Consider the following 17,796-nt stretch of genomic DNA (forward strand, 5'->3'; position numbering starts at 1 on the left):
AGAGAGTAACGAACTTCACAGCTCGAACTAACAAGCGGATGGCGAAAATAACACAGGAAGCTTTCAATCATTGAAAGTCTCTTCCCTAAAATCTCAATACGTAATCAATGTGACTCCTATCTTCATTGGCTACGTCTGTTTTCTCGTAACTCGAATGCTACAAAGGTAAGAATAGCTCCAAAAATAAGAACAGTCAAAAAAAAATTCCAAGATTTTTCCCCACCCAAAATTTCAAACCTCTCAATCATCCAACCCTTTTTCCAAATGGAGATGGGGGGTTTATATAGAGGAAAATTAGGGTTCCTCGAGGGAAAGGATGGAGTGATGATTCAGGCCCATTTCGAAATTGAATTTCCAAAATCTTATCCAAAGCTGAAGAATATCCAATTTTGATGCCAAATTCCTAACGGTTGGGAGGTGAGCTGGAGGGACGAGATTAATCCATTGTCCATGTAAGGCGACGTGGCTCGATCTCACGAGGACATGGATGAAGTCGCATCGTCTTTTGCTTTGCAAAGGCTGTACAAGCGAGGGCAGGGCAGCAGGAGACTATTGCACTGCCTTGTTCCTCCTCGCGCTAGAGAGAGGAGGGAAGGGAGACGAGAAACGCGTGGCTTCTGGGGTCGCGTGGAGATTGAGGGGGGAAGAAGGGGGAATTTTGGGAATTATTTTGTTCTTTTTTGGAATTTGGCGTCTGGGTGTGGGGGTTCAGCTCTGGGAATTTTGGTGGATGGAAAAAGGGAAGAAGGAAGGGGGAGTCGGGTCGGGGAGTCGGGTTGGTTTACTTTAAGGGAGTTGGGCCTAGGGATTGAGGAATAAGGTGGGCTCAAATTGGGAGTGGATGAATTAATTTGGGCCGCCTGGGAATAAAAATGGTTGAAGTGTGCTGGGTAGGTAAAGACTGAAATGGGCATGGAATGGAATTAATTAAAATGGGGAAGGGAATTGGGTTAATTTAACAAATAACCAATTCAAATGATGTATTTGACTAAACCTTAAATAAAACGAGTTTGTATTAATTAATCAACGAGCTTTTTTATTTTAGTAATATAGTTATAAAATAGCTATTCAAAACATAATCATAATTTAAACTAAGATAGAATGCTTACTAAAATTGTAAATTTTTTGGAAGGGTTTTTGAATAGTCCTAAAATATACTAATTATATACAAAACTATGTAAAATATATGTATTATCTAAAAGTCACGACAAAAGTATCCGAAGTAACATAAAATTCATGCATTATATTATTGTTTTTGCAAAATTTATAAAACTATTTAATTTAAATTGTTTGGAAGACTTGCAAAGCTCGAGAATTAATATATACCGATGCGGGTAAAAATTGGTTGTCAACAACGGTCCCTCATTTTACTTGGGTTGATGCAAGCAATTCGAGGAAAATGAAATTGACCAAACAAATTTTTACCAATCCCATTCATTTGTTTAAGGAAGGAATTGGCGAGGGGTTTAAGAATTATGGCCGAACTCTTGAAACGGGTTTCCTATATATCTCAGGCTATAGGAGAATTAAGGCTACTTGTAGTTCGATGAGCTTGATTTAACGCATGATTTTGAAAGAATCCGAAAGCCGCCTAGGTACCGAATTATGAAGGTATCGAAATACTCGAGAATAAAATTCTAAAGTGAATGTTGGATTACAGCCGAGTTTTCAACATTGAATTTGCCTATATATCCTTAAACCTTCATAATAAGGCTGTGTGTAGTTCGACTTAATCAGCGGAAAAGAAAATTCATTATTCTAGATAACCTTCGGTTTTGGACAAGTGACAAATTAAACGAGTATGAAAAGGAGGCTTGTCACTCAGATTGGAAACTTGCTTCGGATAAATCGAATCATCCGGATTCGAAACTTAAACTGACAGAACTAGAGAAAAACCCACATGCTTTGATAGGGGTGGTTCAATTGTTGTTGAAGTCGCTCCTCTGCTCGCATCCTAAGAGTTTGACATTCCTTTTTGGACTCTATCCCAGTTCGCTGCTAAGAAAAAGTTCCACGTTGTGCTGCATCCTTTTAGATGTCGTCCGCACCCCTGGTTTTTGGAGAATTCATCCTTTTGGATGCTCTCGACAAAGACTGAGATAAAACTCGTCAGCTTAAAAAATGCAATTACAATGGGAGACAGTGTCTTTTACCATGTGGACACTTTCTTGTTCTCCTCCATATTCGACGTCGACTTGATCGGTCTGACGTACAACAAATAAAGTTTATGGCTTGTGTTGCGCAATATAATCTATAATGTACTCTATACTTGAGGTCAAAATAAGTAAATAAATGTTGATGCGATATTGAAATTTCTTTGTTCGTCATCTTCGATGCTCTTCTTGATGTTTACTTTTATCAAAATAAAAGAATGCAGTTGAGACCGATGGATAAATCTTTCTCTTGTGATACACGATTTCCCTTTCTTTATCCCTGTGTGTCCTCTTGCGGGGCATGAATATCTTCTCGCGATACGTAAATTCATGCGAGGTATGAAATCTTCTAGCAATGCATAACTTTCAACGAGTCATGAAATCTTCTCGTGATGTGCAAATTTCAACGAAGCATGGATTCTTCTCGTGATGCATAAATTTCGGCGAGGTATGACCTCCTCTCGAGATGTCTAAATTTCAGTCAGGTATGAAATCTTCGCGCTATGTATAAATTTTGATGAGTCATGAAATCTTCTCGTCGCTCATAATTGTTGACTCTTGATGAATGATTTTCCGCGATGCATGATTTTTCTGCGATGCATGATTTTTAACGAGGCATGGCTTCGTCTCGTGATGCATAAAATCCACCGAGCTATGGAGTCTTCTCACGACGTATAAATTTGACGAGGCATAAAATCTTCTCGTGATGCATAAATTCCAGCGAGGTATAAAGTCTTGTCGTGATATATGAATTTAACGAGGCATGAAATCTCGTGATGTATAAATTCAAAACTCACGATGCATGATCTTCCGCACTGCATGACTTTCCGCAATGCATGATTTCTGTGATGCATGACTTCCCACGATGCATGATTTCTCGCTATGCATGATTCCCGCAATGCATGATTTTAAGCAGTGCATGACTTCCGCGATGCATGACTTTGCGCAATGCATGATTCTCCGTGATGCATGGATTTCCACAATGCATGATTTTTAACTCGTAATGCATGAATATCTATATCGTTTGTGTTGATTATAAAGGCATATTACCTCCACATAGTATATCAACTTGATCGATAATAAACTAATAATAAAATAACTATCACTTCGTGGGTAATGCATTGTCTTGATTGACAATAATTATCTTGCTTTGATAATGTAATGCAAATGGAGTCCTTTACTGAAATCGTGAAACCTTCGTTGAGGTTCCTGATTTGATTCAGCTTTGAATTTGGCTAGACACTCTTTGTAAATTTCATATTGTTGGAAATTGCTTGAAATAAACAAACCACATTTCCATGTATCCTGACACCAAAGATATGAGCTGCCTCCTGCTCTCAGTAAAATTATTGGGTTTGGGGATAGTTTTCTCCTATTTGGGAGCTCTCCATATTCATTCGTCGGGAAAATTTGGCCGATTTCAAAGTAAAGCTATAAACCTGCATCCACAGAAAAATTGTTAGTTTTTACACATACTGATCTGTGTCGATTCCTTCAGTTGTTTGCTCCTTGTCTTGATATCTTCGGTTGAATTCCCGATTTCCCAATTCTTGATAGATAAAACAAAATATTTTATGACAAAGAAAATGAAACATAAAAGGGAAAATTTTGGAGAAATAAGAAAAAATCTCTTGAAAAAGTCACTGCCAAGTCATGTCATATCAGGCTTAACAAGCTTCTTTGAATCTGACACTCGAAAGGTCTATCTAATAATTCGCTATGGGTTTCAGGGTCACTCCGGACATGTACGGAAGACTCATAACAAAATTTTGAGGCGATCCTCAAAATTTCTGTCCCAGTTTACTGTCTTGCTTATCTTTTTTCATTAAGTGAACAGATCGCGGGATTTTTGAGCTCTTCTCAAAAATTCTATCCCAAACACAAATCTCAAAATATCTTTAGTTTGGCTTGCTGAATAGAAGGCTTCTTCTGGAGAATTTTTGAGTCCATCCCGATAATTTTGTCCCCGTTCTATTGCAAAGAGGAATAGAACTTATGGGAGAATTAACCGAACCCTTGTGGAGCCTACGTAACCCGTTGAGGCAGGAATTAGGTCGAACGTAGTTTCCCTTAAAGGTTAACAAGAATAAAATTTACAAAGAAACCAACTGAGGCCGATATAGGCCGCCTACGTATCTCGTTCTCGAGAATTCAGGTCAGACGTAGTTCATTACAAGAGGGATAAGGATTCAAATGGAACAAATACAAGCAAACAGAACGATTACAAGAAAATGATACAAAATGCAAAATGAAACTTCACACATAGTATCTCTTCACAGCATCTGAGTTGATATGTTTGGGCCATACAGAGCCATCCATCTCTGACAAGACCAAAGCACCTCCAGAAAGTACTTTACGAACAATGTAAGGACCCTGCCAATTTGGTGCGAACTTTCGTTTGTACTCGTCTTGATGAGGAAAAATACTCTTAAGAACCAACTGACGAACTTCAATGTCTCTGGCTCTTACTTTTTTGTAAAAGGTGCGATTCATTCTCTGTCTATACAACTGGCCATGGAAAACAACAATCATTCTCTTTTCATCAATCAAAGTCAGTTGATCGATGCGTTTGTTAACCCACTTAGCGTTACTTAATTCAGCTTCTTGGATGATCCTCAATGACGGTATCTTGACTTCAACAGGTATGACTGCCTCTGTTCTTTACACTAGCAAGTATGGAGTGGGCAACAGCAGATGTTCTAACCGTCGTTCGATAACCTAGTAAACAGTATGGCAACATTTCATGCCAACCTCGATGTTTGTCAGTCATTTCCTCAAGATATTTTTGATATTTTTGTTGGCGGCCTCTACATCTCTGTTCATTTGGGGGTGATAAGCAATTGACTTTCGATCAATAATCTTAAATTGTTCACATATCTCTTTCATCAAATGACTGTTGATATTTGCACCGTTATCAGTAATGATGGATTCTGGAACTCCAAATCTGCATATCAGATTGTTGCGGACAAAATCAGCCACCACTTTCTTGATTACCGACTTGTAAGAGGCTGCTTCCACCCACTTCGTGAAATAATCAATGGCAACCAAAATGAATCCGTGTCCATTGGAAGTGGACGGCCCTATAGGACTGATGACATCCATTCCCCAAGCTACCAATGGCATATGTGAACTCATAGCATTAAGTTCGTGATTGGCACCCGTATAAAATAGCCGTGCACTTGACATTTGTGGCATATTTGCACGAATTTATAACAATCATTCTCCATAGTCATCCAGAAATAACCGGCTCAAAGAATCTTTCTCGCCAAAGTATGCCCGTTCATTTGGGTGCCGCGAACTGCAGCATGTATCTGTTCCTTAAGCCTCACAGCTTGAGCAGCGTCTACACATCTTAGTAGACCCAAATCAAGAGTCCTCATATACGGGACTTCTCCATTTAGAAAGAAATTAACAGCCCGACGACGTATCGACTTCTTCTGATTAGATGTAGCGTCTTGTGGATATGTCCTAGACTCCAAGTACCTCTTTATATCAAAATACCAAGGCAGACCGTCTGGTTCTGATTCAACATGTGAACAATGGACTGGATGTTTCTTCAACTCTATATCCAGTGGGTTGATGTAGTCATTATCCGGATGTTTGATAATCGAAGAGATAGTGGCAAGATCATCAGCTAATTCATTCTGTATTCTGGGAGTATGTCTGAACTCGATCTTGCAAAACCTTTTACACAAATTTTGCACATACTGTACGTAAGGTATAATTTTTGGGTTCTTCACAGCCCATTAACCTTTAACCTGATGAATCAAAAGGTCTGAATCTCCAATAACCAATAACTCATAGACATTCATGTCGATGGCCATTTTCAAACCAAAAATACAAGCTTCGTATTCAGTCATGTTGTTTGTGAAATTAAATCAGAGTTTAGCTGCCATAGGATAGTTTTAACCAGATTCTGATTCTAAGACTGCTGCAATACCTTTACCTTGGTGATTCACCGCTTTGTCAAAGAATAATCGCTAACCTGGGTATGTTTCAGAAATATCTTCACCCACAAATGATATTTCCTCATCGTTAAAAAAAGTCTTGAGTGGTTCGTATTCTTCATCCATGGGGTTTTCTTCAAGATGATCAGACAAAGCTTGTGCCTTTATTGCCTTCTGAGTCACATACACGATATCGAACTCACTCAACAGCATTTGCCATTTAGCTAACATTCCAATTGGCATCTCTTTTTGGAAAATGTACTTCAATGGATCCATTCTTGAAATGAGATATGTAGTATACGAATACAAATAGTGTCTCAATTTATGGGCAAGACACATCAGAGCACAGCATGTTCTCTCAAGAAAAGTGTAACGAGACTCCTATGGAGTAAACTTGTTGCTTATATAGTAGATATCCCTTTCATTCTTTCCTGTCTCGTTGTGTTGACCAAGTACACATCCAAAGGCACTATCTGAAACAGACAAGTACAGCAACAAACGAATTCCTCTCTCGTGGAGAAACCAATACTGGTGGGTTAGACAAGTAGTTCTTGATAGCATCAAAAGCAGTTTGTAACTTCTCAGTCCATTTAATCGGGGCGTCTTTCTTCAACAACTTCAAAATAGGCTCACACACCACTGTTAATTGTGCTATAAACCGGCTGATATAGTTTAACCTCCCTAAGAAACTCATTACCTCTTTTCTCATTTTTGGCGTAGGTAACTCTTGAATTGCTTTAATCTTGGAGGGGTCAAGCTCAATACCTCCTCTGCTGACTATAAATTCAATCAACCTCCCAGCTGGGACTCCAAAATCGCATTTGGTGGGATTTAACTTCAAGTTGTACCGACGCAAACGTTCAAAGTATTTTCTCAGGTTTGTCAACTGATCTGAACTCTAGCAGGATTTGATTATGATGTCGTCCACGTAAACTTCAATTTCCTTATGAATCATGTGGTTGAAAATAGTCGTCATGACTCTTATGTAAGTGGCACCGGCGTTCTTGAGGACGAACGGCATCACCCTGTAGTGATATAAACCCCAAGCTGTAATGAATGCCATTTTTCCCGCGTCTTCTTAATCCATCAAATTTTGGTGATAACCCGCATAACAGTCCAAAAATGACTGCATCTCATGTTTTGCACAGTTGTCAATCAAAATATGGATATTTGTCAATGGAAAATTATCCTTCGGACTAGCCTTGTTGAGATCTCTATAATCAACATAAATCCTGATTTTCCCATCCTTCTTGGCGACTGTACCGACATTGGCCAACTCGGTTGGATATTGCATTACTTCCACCAATGGAGACTCTATTTTCTTAGTGAATTCTTCCTTAATCTTCAAACTAAGTTCAGGCTTAAATTTTTGAGTCTTTTGTTTCACCAGTTTTAACCCTGGGTTGATCGGTAGCTTATGAGATACGACATCAGTACTCAACCCCTGCATGTCACCGACATCAAAAACAACCACATCATTGTATTCGGCAAGCAAATGAACCATGCTCTCCTTCTTAGTTCCATTCAGGTAGGTGCTGATCTTAACCTCTTTGACACATTCTGAATTTCCCAAATTCACCGTTTCCGTCTCCTCTATATTCGGTTTTTGCTGATTCTCGAGTTGTCGAAATTCCTCTGCAACATACTCTGGTTCCCCACTTTGTTCTTCATAGTCGTCAACCTTGTTGTCATCTATCTCATTTTGTTCATTAAGCTTATGACATGACATGACATTGGCGGGTCTGTAACTTATGTTACTGAAATCATAAACAAATAAAATTAGGAAAGTAAAGTATAACAAGCAACTAAATAAACAAAGTTTAAAAACAAGATAAGGAGGCTTTCGTTCAAAACAAAAATGAAACTTTGGTCATGGCACATGGCCACGTTGCCTTTTCAAAAGTCACATGAAAATTCAAAATTCCAACAATTAAGAAAACTGCAGAAATGGTGGGTCTTGGGCCTCTTCTGGACAACGACCGATTTTAGTATGCATAAAATAACTCCTCTTTACAGAAAAGTTCGCGACATCAGGATCAGTGTGGAAGTAAAATTTTGTAGCATCTCCCCTGGTTCAGCATCACGAATACCAGCTGGCTCGACCTCCTCCTCGATAATATCATTGATCTCCTTAAAGAGGTCATAGATTCCTTCGCCACAATATTCAAGCTCGACGCACTCCTGGATTGGAAGGAATTGATACAGATGAGGTATTGGTTTAGCCAACTCTTTATCCTTTTTCTTCTACATCTTCACGTCGTCATCTGTGGGATGTACCCCAACCCATATTTGGATCCTTTAGCAAAGACCGGAAAAGGTTCAATAATCCCTTGGGAATCTCTTCCCAATCCGAAACCTGGCTCGAACCCATTCTGCAGCATTACTGTGGCGATCATTCTGTAAACTGCTGGCATGGGGGTCTGCGGGGACAAATCCTCATCAGTGGCATTTACAAAATCCACCTTGTAAAAAATCCGCACCTTGCGGCGTCTCATCAAAGACCGGTACCTGCTTGCATGAGTGACTTCTCTCACCGTGAACAACTAGCTCTTCATTGTTCCATTCCAGCTTCATCATTTGATGGAGAGTGGAGGGGAAGGCTCCTTCCATGTGAATGAACGACCTTCCCAAAAGAAGGTTATAGCTGCTGTACATATCCAACACTTGGAATTTCCTATTGAACTCCGCGTGGCCCATTTGAAGGGACAACTTGACCGCCCCTAATGTGTCTCTTTGCACACCATCAAACGCTCTTACATTAACCTGGTTTTGATCCACTTTTCTGAGGTCAAACCTCAGCTGTTTCAATGTCGACAAGGGGCACATATTTAAACCAGATCCATCATCTACCAAAACATGATTGACGGACTTTCCACGGCATATCAAGGTGACGTGTAGAACTTTGTTGTGGGATCTCCCTTCGACTGGCAACTCATCGCCACAGAAGTTCATGCGGTGCCTTCGAATGTCTTGATAAATCATGGCAACCACATTATTGCTGCTTGTGCCTGAGGGCACGTATGTATCATCAAGAGTTTTTATAAGAGCCTGCATGTGGGACTGGGAGCTCATCAGTAGGGCCCATACGAAGATCTGAGCCGGAGTCTTCTTCAAGTGGTTGACAATGGAGTAATCTTTCGCTTGCATCCTTTTCCAGAACTCCTCTTCTTCTGCTTCGCTTATTGGCCTCTTAGCATGGTCTTTCTTTTATCCTCCAAGAGCAAGCTCATCAGTAGTGTAGCATATTCTAGAACTAGTCATGCCTTGGGCCACGGAAGTTTCTATGACAAACTTGGGTTTGGCGAGAGTTTTTGAGGACACCAATGCAACAACCTTTGTAGGTGTCAGAATAACAAACTCTCTCTTTTCCTTGAAGCTTAAAGAAGCGACATCCCTTTCCAAGTCTTCTTGCACAATTGGAGTAATCCTCTTGGTTTCACACTCATCTTCGTCTGTTTCTATCATTTTAATGTTTCCATTCCCATGATTCGGCAACGGATTTGTACTGACGTTCGGCGCCGCTGGCTGGAGGGAGACTACTTCCTGGTCAATCACATCCTGGATCATGTGCTTAAGATTGATACAGTCTTCTGTGTCAAGTCCAACACTGTTGGAATGATAAGCACATCTCTGCTCCTGTTTGTAGAACATAGAGTTGACATCCACGGGCTTGGGCCCCACAGGGTGGATGTATCAGGTCGCGGATAGTCTTTTGAATAGCTTGGTCCGGCTTTTAGTCAGTGCGGTAAATTTCCCCGAAGGCCTTTTTTCAAATATCGGACAAGAAGGATCATACCCGCTTTGCTGAGGGAGAGGAACCTATTTATAATTGCGGACATTTGGGCGAGGAGCTTGGGTTCTAGGGAAGGGGCTTGTCTTGTAATTTGGCTTTGGAGCTTGGTAATTTGGGAGGGGGTTTTGATATGCTGGAGCTTGTACTTGATATGTGGTGGAAGGTTGTTGGTAGCTTGACTGTACATTAGCACAGCTGAGAGCGATATTCTGATAAGGGGGTTGAATTTGTTAAGATTGGGGGTAATTTGGATACATGGGGGGGGGGGGGAATTTTGGAGATTTGGGGGTGGATTTTTGTACGACAAAATATGGGCATCTTGATAGGTGGGGGCAGGATTGTAGTTGCTGGAATGATTGGATTGTGGGCGATAGGCTTGGTGAGGTTTTGGTGGAGGCTTGGAGCGATCTTGAGGACGCGATGTGTTTCGGGGAGTTTTTCTTCCCCCATAAGAAACAACGGCAACTTCCTCTCTCTTCTTCCTCACCAATCCGGAAGATCCAGGAGACACGGATACTCTGGCTCTCTTCCCCGACTCTTGACCGTATTCGATAGTCTCACCAATTTTGACTATCTCGGCAAATTTGGCTCTGATTAACAAAATGATTCTATCATAGTATTCGGCCTCTTGTAACTGCACAAACACTTCTACAATCTCCTTTTCAGTCATTGAAGGCCTCACCCTTGTTGCTTCTTTTCTCTATCTGTAGGCAAATTCCCGATAGCTTTCCATCGATTTCTGCTTCATTTTCTCTAGAGAATATTAATCAGGGTACTATCTCAACATTGTACGCAAATCGGTCGATGAAGCCTTTAGCTAGCGCGCTCTAACTTATCCTGTGCCTGGTTTCGTGTGACGTAAACAATTCTAGGTCCTCCCTACACAGACTATAGCTGAAAAGCCTCGTCAATAGAGCCTCTTCTTTGCAAACTCCCACGAGCTTTGTCATAGTACGCTCTCAAATGCGCCATGGGGTTGCCTACCCCTCCGAAGGTATCAAACTTTGGAATTTTGAACCATTCGGGAAGGTTGAAGTCTGGGTGGATGCACAATTCTGCATAACTCAATCCAGCAACGTCTTGAACGCAGTGCAGCACTTCTATAGCTCTTTTGATATCCTTCTTTATGTAGATCTTTGCTTCTTCCCTTGTCTTCCACTCTCTCTCTTATTCATTGTAGTGGTCCAACTCGGAACCTTGCACCTCGTGCTCCGCAAGAATGGGGACTTAAAAGGTGGTTATTTTTGGGAGTGGTGGAGCTATAGAAGGACTCGGGACGTTTGAGGTGGTTTTGTAGTTTTGTGGGTATGTTTTAGGATTGGTGTTTTGGTTTAAGTGGGGATGCGTTGTTTGGGGGTTGAAGGCGGTTGGATTTTGATTTTGATTCAGGGGCGATGGGGCTGTTTCAGTATACAGGGGGTGTGGTGGCATTTCAGGAGGGTTATTTTGAAGCGGTGACGGAGTTTGGTAAGATACGTAAGCATACTGAGGTTTTGGGTTATTAAATCTATCTCAGACGGATTATGCACAGGTGTTGACGGCTGGTTCTGAGTTGGATCCATGTTTGACGAGGGGAAGTACATCAAAGGTCTTGCATCAACAAAATTAAGTCAAAATCCGGGTGGAGGCGTGTCCTGCCTCCGCTGCATTTCGACTCTCATCTCGGCTATCAGTTGCATCAGTTGAGCAATTAGTTCAGTTTGTTCCACCACAGTGGGCTGAGCCACCACAACGTCTGTGAGACTAACTTCTTCGTTATTGTCTCCCATAATTGTATTTCATCTATTTGAGTTTTGTCCGTGGAAGGAATCTGTAGGACCTTTCGATCTGGTGAAGTAAGGATGATCTGTCAGCTTTGATCAACGCAGAACAGTTAAAAGTACTTGACAAGTGAAACAACTAAAAGGCAATTTTTTTAACGCATATTCGGAGTACAAAATGCATGATGTCACACAGAAAGCAGATAAACATACAAGTCGCTTTGTTTGAGGATATATTTAACCCACGAAATGAGGACGAAAATATATTTTTAGAATTTGCTTGTTTAACGCTATCTCGGGAAGGCTGAATCACGTTGAGCTATGGTCTTCTTACAGCTGCTTTTGATACCCGTTGATCTTATCTTCATATCTTCGTAACATGAAGGAGAATGAATTTTTTTTTAGAGATAGGGGCCGGGCCGGGAAAGGCTGCCTACATATCTCACAAGGAGAATTTAGGCCCAACGTAGTTCGAGTTTAGGATGAAATATTTTCATTCATTGCGATTACAGGGAAATTTAAAGACAACATTGGAATTCTTAAAGGATGACAATAGCACTTTAGTCATTTCTCGTCCTGTGGTTGCGTCACTCCTTCCCTTTCAGACTATTGGAAATGGAGGCTTGTAGATGATTTCCTCCTCATTGTCCTCCTCAATCAATTCGTTGTCGGCGCCACTGTTGTCTGCTCCCTGTTCACAGGCGAGGTATTTTCCGCCATTCAAGGTGCTAAGGGTCGTCAATTCTTTATCAAGTGACGCACTTTTGGCCAACAGTACGTCAGTCTCAACATCTATCTTTGCCTCTCTCGCCTTTCCTTCGTGCACCTTCAAACGAAGCATGTTCACCCTTTACCTGAAGCTTTCAGTTTCCATCTCAACCTCTTTCTTTCTTTTTATCTGCGTCACCAGATCCTCATCCAATGTCACGGCTGCAACTTTTTAGATTGTCGTGGTCATGTCAACTTTGAGTCCTTCCTCCTTAACCTTTTGAATTTCATGAGTGACTCGTTCGATCTTTCTTTGCAACTCCTCTTCAGTGAGCTTCGTCTGGATGTTCTTACCCTTTTCCATAGAGGTGATTTGCCTTTCCTGAGAAGATAGAGCAGTATTTAGGATATGTGGCATAGGAGATAGCCTTTTGAGTGAGAAACTTGAGACTCGGGAATTTGGTCAGACATTTGTAATAGTGGCTTCCGTGTATTCTATGGAAATTTCTGGATAAGAGTGGGGCTTACGATATCCTCATTCATAGCAACATAACATATAAGCATTTAAACACACACATATATATCGCGTCCTAAAACATACATAGGGACCCTTTTGTGCCAAGGGTAGGCCTAGCCCATTCGAATGATGTACGTATGAATTTAAACCAAATAAACAATTCCCCCCAAAATAATATTTACTAATGAATAATAATGTTCACAAAAGGGAGACAAATATAAAGACAAACCCACGCAGGGGCCATTCGGAAGTGCAACGAAATAAGGCCCACGCAGGGGCTAAAGCAGTGTAAATACATGTAAAAGACCCACGTAGGGGTGATGTCCTCTATGTCTCTCATAAGATCCTGCTCCGTCGCCGTCTTTCTGAATTTTGTGTTGCTGAAATATATACATCAGCATCAGTAGAAAACCTCACCCAGGCGCCTTTTGTCTTCCAAAATTTCGTATCACATCCTCTCGATTTTCTGCTAGATCCAGTTGTCAAAATCATCATAATCGCGTCTAAGTCTTTCAGCCTCTTGGATCGCCCTCTCAAGCGCGTCTTGATTCTCTACGAACTTAGCGTACAGCTCTTTGGCCTCTTCCTTTATCTCCTGCAGTTCAGCCACTACTTTGGCTTCTCTGTCCGTCACAGTGCGAAAGCTACGCGGAGTCTGAAAGGAGATATTTTTTATGTCCATCATCAGCCATTCTTTTTAACCCTCGTCATATCCAGCAATTAATCGGTCAGGGGAGATACTGTCTTTATCCATGCGTTTGGCGTTTTTCCATTCTCTGAACATTTCGGATGCGTCGTGTACTCTATCATCTCCAATGTCATACACATAAGCGCCATTGTGCGCTTCTCTGGGAACGGTTTGTTTTCTTCCGAACTGTCGCAACACTCGAAATGGTGTGTAAGGGAGAATTCCTCGAATGCCTGGTAGAGGGAACACGACATATCTGCGACTCTCCATGACAACTTTTTTGGATATAAAACGATCGAGCATCCATTGGAGGTCTTTTTCTCTCAATTCAGCGAAAATTTGGGCCCATCTTCCTCTCGTTCTCCGATAGTCCATATTTGCCCAATATAATAAGTCATTTAAGTCCTTGAGATTGTTTTAGTTGTCGAGGGTGTGTAATTCCCGAGTCCCAGCACCCTTCGCCAAATGGCTGAGGATCCACCACTGGAGGAGTAGGGTACACCCTTTGAAGTATCGGTGTCCATCTTTTCACATTCCCAAGGCCCGATACATGTCAGATAGTATTATTGGAGCTACAGGGTAATATTTTGTTGTTCCTTGATTTTCATATACTTTGAACAAAGTGTGGAGGAGTGTTATGACTCGGTGTTAATGCTCAAACTCGAACCTTGCGAGAAGACCATTGTTCCCAATAATGCCATGACAAACACTAAGCGACGGATCTCGTTCTGTTCTCTGTAGGATATCTTGAACTCCCGATTGTACGAGGCATAGAAACTCGCGTGTCCAAATCAAATAAAGAGATCTGTAAATGCCACGTGGGAATCTTGCCACCTGTAAGCGAAGTCTTTTCTTAATCCAAACCAATCTGCAATGTTCTCTACGGAAGGTTTGTTGGGGATGAAGATATCTTCTTGTTTTCTGGCTCTTCTTTCTATCTTGGTTCCTACGGTGTCTATACAGTCCCTTATTTCTTCCAGCGTCGGGGTAATTTCGGCTGTTCAAAAATGAAAAACCATCTTGTGACTGTCCCAATACCCTGTAAGTACCTCAATTAGTTCTGGCCAACCATTCATGTTGATCAGTTTGGGTAAGGCACCTACATACTTGTTAAGGGTTCTTCTATGATCCCCATCGAAATCGTTGTACCACATCGTAAGCTGAGGTGGCGCTGAGACAACAATATCAAACATCGAGAAACTATCCATGTCTATAAAATAGAAACATTTTAGATTTTCCCCACCCCCAAGTTTGTTTTAACACATAAATTATTCGAATGTCAAACAATATGAGGTGTCGTGAGGTCGATGACCTTACACAAAATTTTGGTGGTTTTTTTTACTAAATGGACTTAATACTCCTTGGGTTTTAAGCCGTCTTAGGTTGATGCTTAATTTGGTTTTGGTTTCGCTCTATCTTAGGCTTTCTAGAGTTTTCAAATTGACAGTTACCCGAGTCGGACAAACATCGGGGTGGAGCTACCAAACAACGTCGGATGACCACCTTCCGGCTATTTGTTTGATACTCCCAAACGAATTCTTGGGTATTTCTGGAGAAAGCCGTGGTTATCCACGTAACTTTCATTTCCTAATGCAAACTATTTGTCGTTTAATGGGAATATGCCATTAAATGCAACTGTTTCAAAAACTAAATTTATTAAGAAAATAAACAGTTTATCGCAAATAGTCAAATAACGTTAATCTTAGGGTTAGAATCCTCCTCGTCCCCAGCAAAGTCGCCATTCTGTTTTATCGAAAACAATTGAAAGAGTTTATTTTGTTTTAAAAGATTTCGACTTTTATGAGTCGCCACTTATTTTTTAAGAAAAATTAAGAAAACTTGTTTTCAAAGAATTGAAACAGAAAAATCATTTGAAAACTTTAAAAGGGTTCGGGGATTCTTATTAACGTCTTAGGAAGGTTTTGAAGGCACCTAAGACATTCCGCTTAATGCAGCTTTCCGGCAACTAACCATTTGGCTAATTTTTTAAGATTTGCGAATTTTATTTGAAGTTAGACATCCTAAAATTTAAATCGAAGCGAACTTGAAAATTTGAAACATTATCGTTATGAAATTTATTTTAATTTTATGTTTGATAAAATAGTATGACATTCGACGGTGTTGGAGTTTTTCTAACTCTAAGCTAACAACAATTGCACGAAAGCACGTACACAAGTAAGAGAGGGAGAGAGATAGAGATAGAGAGATTGGGTCCAATTTCGAGTTCTGTCCGCCTTGACCCAAATTTGGACCCACATGCTTTTTTGGATTTTTTACCCATTTTCGTTTGGGTTTTCGACCCACTTCACCTGTCCTAGTCTAAGCATATCAAATAAATACGAGAAAAGTAAAAATGATAAGGGCTTAGGCCCATTACAAATAAAAATACAAAAAAATATAAAATAAAGAAGTCTTCTAATCTGTGTTCTTCAAATTTCTTCAATCTTCAGGACACTTGATTGTGTATGACTCAGATGAAATGAATTTTAAACTTTTATGGCTCTTCCGAAAGGCAAAGAAGAGAATGGAGTCCAAAAAACGGGCTCGAGAGGAGTTTTCACATGCCAAAAAGTAAATGAAAGGAGTTAATATAGAATCCAACTAACATAAATGCAAGAAGAACAAGCCAACTTAATGGAAAATTCACATCTTTTAAAAGATACATACTAAAGAACAATCCCACTAAAGGGAATCATACAGGAGCATACTGGACAACAACTTTACAGAAGAAAAATAAGTAAACAAATAATAAATAAAGAAACTAAAATAAATAAGATATACATTGTAGTCACTTAAGATTAATAGTATGTTAATTAATAACCAACATAGAAATAGCAAAATGGAGAAAAAGAGTACACCTTAAAGAAAATCGAAAGAAAAAATAATCACATGTATCAGTATCCATTTTTTTGAGCAAAACTGGAAGTACTGGAGGATGTATTCATGTATTGTGCCATTGATAAAATTATCAACACTTACTCTCAAAACTAACATGAAACTTGCAAAAAGAGATTAACATAGAATGATAAATAAGAGGGCAGATTATTATGTGAATTCTAACTACAACGAAAGATAAAATCACTGTAGATAATGCTTAAGTCATGGCCGCAATATTAAGGAGAATAACAAGAATTATTTCATCAGAATACTCAAACAAAATTTAAAATTTTATCAAGCATGTACTTCCACTACTTATATAAATAAAATCATGAATTGTTTGAAAAATCTTAAACGACGCAAAGCATTAAGACTCATTTTGTTGTAACTTTTGAGATGACAAAGTAAGGTTACACTTGAAGATTGTCAAGATTCAATTAATTATTTTGAAATGACAGCCACAACAGCAAAAATGGTATCTTATTTAAGATAAACCAGAAGAATGAGATAAAGTAGGGACTAATAGGCTAAAAAGGTTTAAGCAAAAATGAGAATTAAATCCCTTCTTAATCGAAACCAAACTTGAATTAGAAAGCAGATTGCAACAGCTTGTAATCAGCAAATACTTGAAAAATCTGAAAGAAAACACAATATAACGAAACAGAGCTAATCATCGAGCAGATTTAGACGAAACGGACGATCAAAGGAAAGATGTAATCTAAACAGATACAAAATGTCAAAGAAATAGATCACAAATTGACTCATCGGATGAAATAAGCATCGATCAAGTTAAAATCTTCAATACACACAAGGAAGACTTACAAATACTAACCATTATGTTCAAAATACGGAAGATATGAAGGCACTGGAATCGAATAAACAACTAAATATTTCATTTAAGACTTCCTAACAAATATTACTCGAACGAGGACAATGAATAAAAATAGAATCATATTCAGGGGATAAAGCTCAAAGGGAGAGAACAAACTTACATCCTTGTTGTTCAAGATCTCGAAGAGAGCACGGATAACAAATGATGTTACCCGTCAACTGCACTTAGAAACAAAACGTGTTAAGACTAATATAATAAGATATACGCCAGGACAAATTCATAAAAAAAACAGAGTGCAAACAAATGAGGTATAACGTCTCATATTCACAGCAACACGAACAACGATTTGAACTCCATAAAGAAAATTGATTAAAAAAATGGAAAATATACCTTCTTCGGAGCAGCGACACCAGGAAACAAGCAGGAACGAGAGAGAGTAACGAACTTCACAGCTCGAACTAACCAGCAGATGGCGAAAACAACACTGGAAGCTTTCAATCTTTGAATGTCTCTTCCATAAC

At 39.8% G+C, this 17,796-nt stretch overlaps 3 protein-coding genes across 3 annotated transcripts; all 3 read right to left on the reverse strand.

Moving 5' to 3' along the window:
• Positions 1-4,409: 4,409 nt before the first annotated feature.
• Positions 4,410-4,923, reverse strand: LOC109120036 (uncharacterized). The gene is made up of 2 exons (XM_019213403.1): positions 4,905-4,923; positions 4,410-4,807 (listed from the first exon to the last, which is right to left on the reverse strand). The coding sequence occupies exons 1-2, from the start codon at positions 4,921-4,923 to the stop codon at positions 4,410-4,412; spliced, it is 417 nt and encodes a 138-aa protein (XP_019068948.1).
• A 478-nt stretch (positions 4,924-5,401) lies between these two features.
• LOC109120037 (uncharacterized) lies at positions 5,402-6,376 on the reverse strand. The gene is made up of 3 exons (XM_069296652.1): positions 6,139-6,376; positions 5,912-5,997; positions 5,402-5,827 (listed from the first exon to the last, which is right to left on the reverse strand). The coding sequence occupies exons 1-3, from the start codon at positions 6,374-6,376 to the stop codon at positions 5,402-5,404; spliced, it is 750 nt and encodes a 249-aa protein (XP_069152753.1).
• Positions 6,377-7,178: 802 nt separating this feature from the next.
• On the reverse strand, positions 7,179-9,247 carry LOC138348044 (uncharacterized). The gene is made up of 4 exons (XM_069296653.1): positions 8,609-9,247; positions 8,410-8,520; positions 8,115-8,281; positions 7,179-7,857 (listed from the first exon to the last, which is right to left on the reverse strand). The coding sequence occupies exons 1-4, from the start codon at positions 9,245-9,247 to the stop codon at positions 7,179-7,181; spliced, it is 1,596 nt and encodes a 531-aa protein (XP_069152754.1).
• Positions 9,248-17,796: the final 8,549 nt, after the last annotated feature.

Source organism: Solanum lycopersicum, chromosome 4 (genome assembly GCF_036512215.1).
Source record: "Solanum lycopersicum chromosome 4, SLM_r2.1".
Classification (NCBI taxonomy): Eukaryota; Viridiplantae; Streptophyta; class Magnoliopsida; order Solanales; family Solanaceae; genus Solanum; species Solanum lycopersicum.